Source organism: Coffea arabica, chromosome 2e, assembly GCF_036785885.1.
Source record: "Coffea arabica cultivar ET-39 chromosome 2e, Coffea Arabica ET-39 HiFi, whole genome shotgun sequence".
Taxonomy (NCBI): domain Eukaryota; kingdom Viridiplantae; phylum Streptophyta; class Magnoliopsida; order Gentianales; family Rubiaceae; genus Coffea; species Coffea arabica.
The window spans coordinates 10,252,430-10,255,145 of record NC_092313.1 but is presented as its reverse complement, the minus strand read 5'-3'; the positions used below and the strand labels follow the sequence as shown (position 1 = coordinate 10,255,145).

General features: G+C 37.5%; 1 protein-coding gene across 1 annotated transcript; it reads left to right on the top strand.

Moving 5' to 3' along the window:
- The first annotated feature begins 428 nt into the window (after nt 1–428).
- Nucleotides 429–2,483, top strand: LOC113730860 (NAD(P)H dehydrogenase (quinone) FQR1-like). Its single transcript, XM_027255816.2, has 4 exons — nt 429–567; nt 1,223–1,316; nt 1,720–1,982; nt 2,087–2,483. The coding sequence occupies exons 1-4, from the start codon at nt 545–547 to the stop codon at nt 2,316–2,318; spliced, it is 612 nt and encodes a 203-aa protein (XP_027111617.1). The 5' UTR covers nt 429–544; the 3' UTR covers nt 2,319–2,483.
- Nucleotides 2,484–2,716: the final 233 nt, after the last annotated feature.

Below are 2,716 nucleotides of genomic sequence, written 5' to 3'. Positions count from 1 at the left end.
AGAATTACATTTTATTCAAAAAATATTAGATCGTTCAAAACAGTTTTTACTGACAACCGATGGAGCCCTTAGTCCAGGAAGGAAGATATTGTATTAACTGCACAAGTTTCCGATAGTATTGATAAGAGAAAATGTTCACCAACAACTAATATGACGGGACATAAATTTTAAACTTCTTTAAGGCAACAGATTCCACCATATTTTGCTTCAACCAGAAAAAAAGGAAAAAGAAAAAAAGCGAAGACTCCATTAATTGTTAACAGAGACAAATAATAATTCAAAAAACGACAGATCAAATTAATCTGAGACTGCTCTGAGGCGATTCAGTTGTATTGTTGTAACAAACAAATTAATTATCTCTCACCTAAAAAAGTGAAAAGAAAAAAGAAAAACGAATGGAAAGGTCAACTCGTTCCCCGCTATATATACAGGGGTTCACCCTTTTGTTTAAGCAATCTTCCAACGTTTCTTCCATCTCCCAGTATACTTTAAAACAAAGGAGCTGCCTTTCCTTCTCTTCAACCACTGAAAGTTTCTTGATCCAATGGCCACCAAAGTCTACATTGTGTACGCTTTTCTCACTCGTTACATTCTTTTAGGATGCATCAGGGTTGTTTCAGTCGTCGTCCCTTTATGTTGATGTCTTTTCCATTTCAAATGAAAAGAATCACGGGATGGGGCTAGTTTTCTCATCTCAGTATTTCATATTATCTTTATCTTGTTTTGTGGGCCTGATCATATCATGCATCTTTTTTTGGTTTGAAACTCATTGCTATATGTTTGTATACAACTATGATTTGCTGCAATTATTTTGTTTTGTTGCACTTTGGTCTATCCCTGAACATAAAGAACCGCATCTGGATCTTAGAATTATTCTTGTCCATTAATATGTTTGGCTGTTGTGATTTGAATGTTAATATGTGGGAAAGGTTACGAAATGTTGTCCATGGATTATAATCTCTTTATGTGCTTTATAGTTGCAAGTGCATTTGACTCTCTGATTTTATCATCTCTACAGTAAATCCACAACTGCAGATTTTGGTTGATGGTGACTTTCACTCTGACTGTTTTCTGGGTTCCTAGATTTGTAGAAAGCAATAGCAAAAGACCAATCAAAAATTGGATTGATTCATGCTGCTTCGTGTTTTCTAAATCTAAAAGCCTGAAGTTTTCCACTTTGAATTAGATTTCGGTCTATAAAAGGTTTTCTTCTTTGTTGCAGTTACTACTCAACCTATGGACATGTTGAGAAACTTGCCCATGAGATCAAGAAGGGAGCTGATTGTGTGGAAGGGGTGGAGGTAAAGCTGTGGCAGGTACTTGACACGTAACTGGAATTGTCCAAATTAATGCAACTTCTTTTTGTACAAATTTTGCTCCTGCAGATTACACATATGGACTAAATGTTAGTTGTTTGGTAGCCTTCGTACACAGACGATATCAATAAATGCTTCTGTTGGTATTGTCAAAGTATACATTCTCAATTAGGGGAAATTCAGAGGTTTGTGCATAGTCCTACCTAAACACTGTCATTAGATTCTTGGACTTGACTATTAATTTTGAGAATTTTGTCAAAGTCAAATTAGAAATTATGTCAAGACTGCACATCTGTTTTTGTTTTTTTTTTTTTAATGGTTTTTCTCAGCATATTTGGGTCAAACTAGAGTTCAAAGCGTTAGGCAGACACGCTGATGTGAGTTTTATTGTAATGTGTAACAGGTGCCAGAAACTCTTTCTGCGGAAATTCTTGGAAAGATGGGTGCTCCCCAAAAGAGCGATGTCCCTATAATTACTCCACATGAACTCCCTGAGGCTGATGCTTTCATATTTGGCTTCCCCACCAGATTCGGGATGATGGCTGCCCAATTTAAGGCATTTATGGATGCAACAGGCAGCTTGTGGGGAGCCCAGAAGCTGGCAGGCAAGCCTGCTGGTATTTTCTACTCGACGGGATCCCAAGGAGGCGGCCAGGAGACCACCCCGTAAGGACCGACTGGATTAATAATTTGACTTCTAGAGCATCTTTTTTCAGACATTGGACGCGAATGAGAAATGATTCAACTGACTCTTGAGAAAATATTTGCAGATTGACAGCCATTACCCAACTTGTGCATCATGGGATGATTTTTGTTCCTATTGGCTACACTGCTGGAGCTGGAATGTTTGAGATGGAGAAGGTCAAAGGTGGCAGTCCTTATGGCGCTGGAACCTTTGCTGGTGATGGCTCCAGACAGCCTACTGAGCTTGAGCTGCAAATTGCTTTCCACCAGGGCAAATACATTGCAGGCATTGCCAAGAAATTGAAGGGATCTGAATGATTTCAGTTATCCTATATGACTCTCTCTTTTTATCAACAGATTACTACAATAAATGTGCCCTTTTCCTAGAGCTCATGTTTTCTTGATTTGTATAATTTTAATCTGCATTAAGGAACTTTGAAATTCTTGGATATAATTGGTATACTTGGTTTGGATTGTTCTCAATTGTCAATTTTAGCTAGTGCATTTTTGGTTTCCTCGGTGGAGATTGTGAATGACACGGGTCTCACATCCTTATCCCAAAGATTGAGTGTATAAAGTTAATTAGAAAAAGTGTATAAATACAAATGAGGATAAGAATAATTATTAATATATATTCACACGATAAATTGAGTGTGATTTAGGTGCGTTATCCAGGGCCTAATAGACACTCTTTGGACAATCGTTTGAGAGATCAT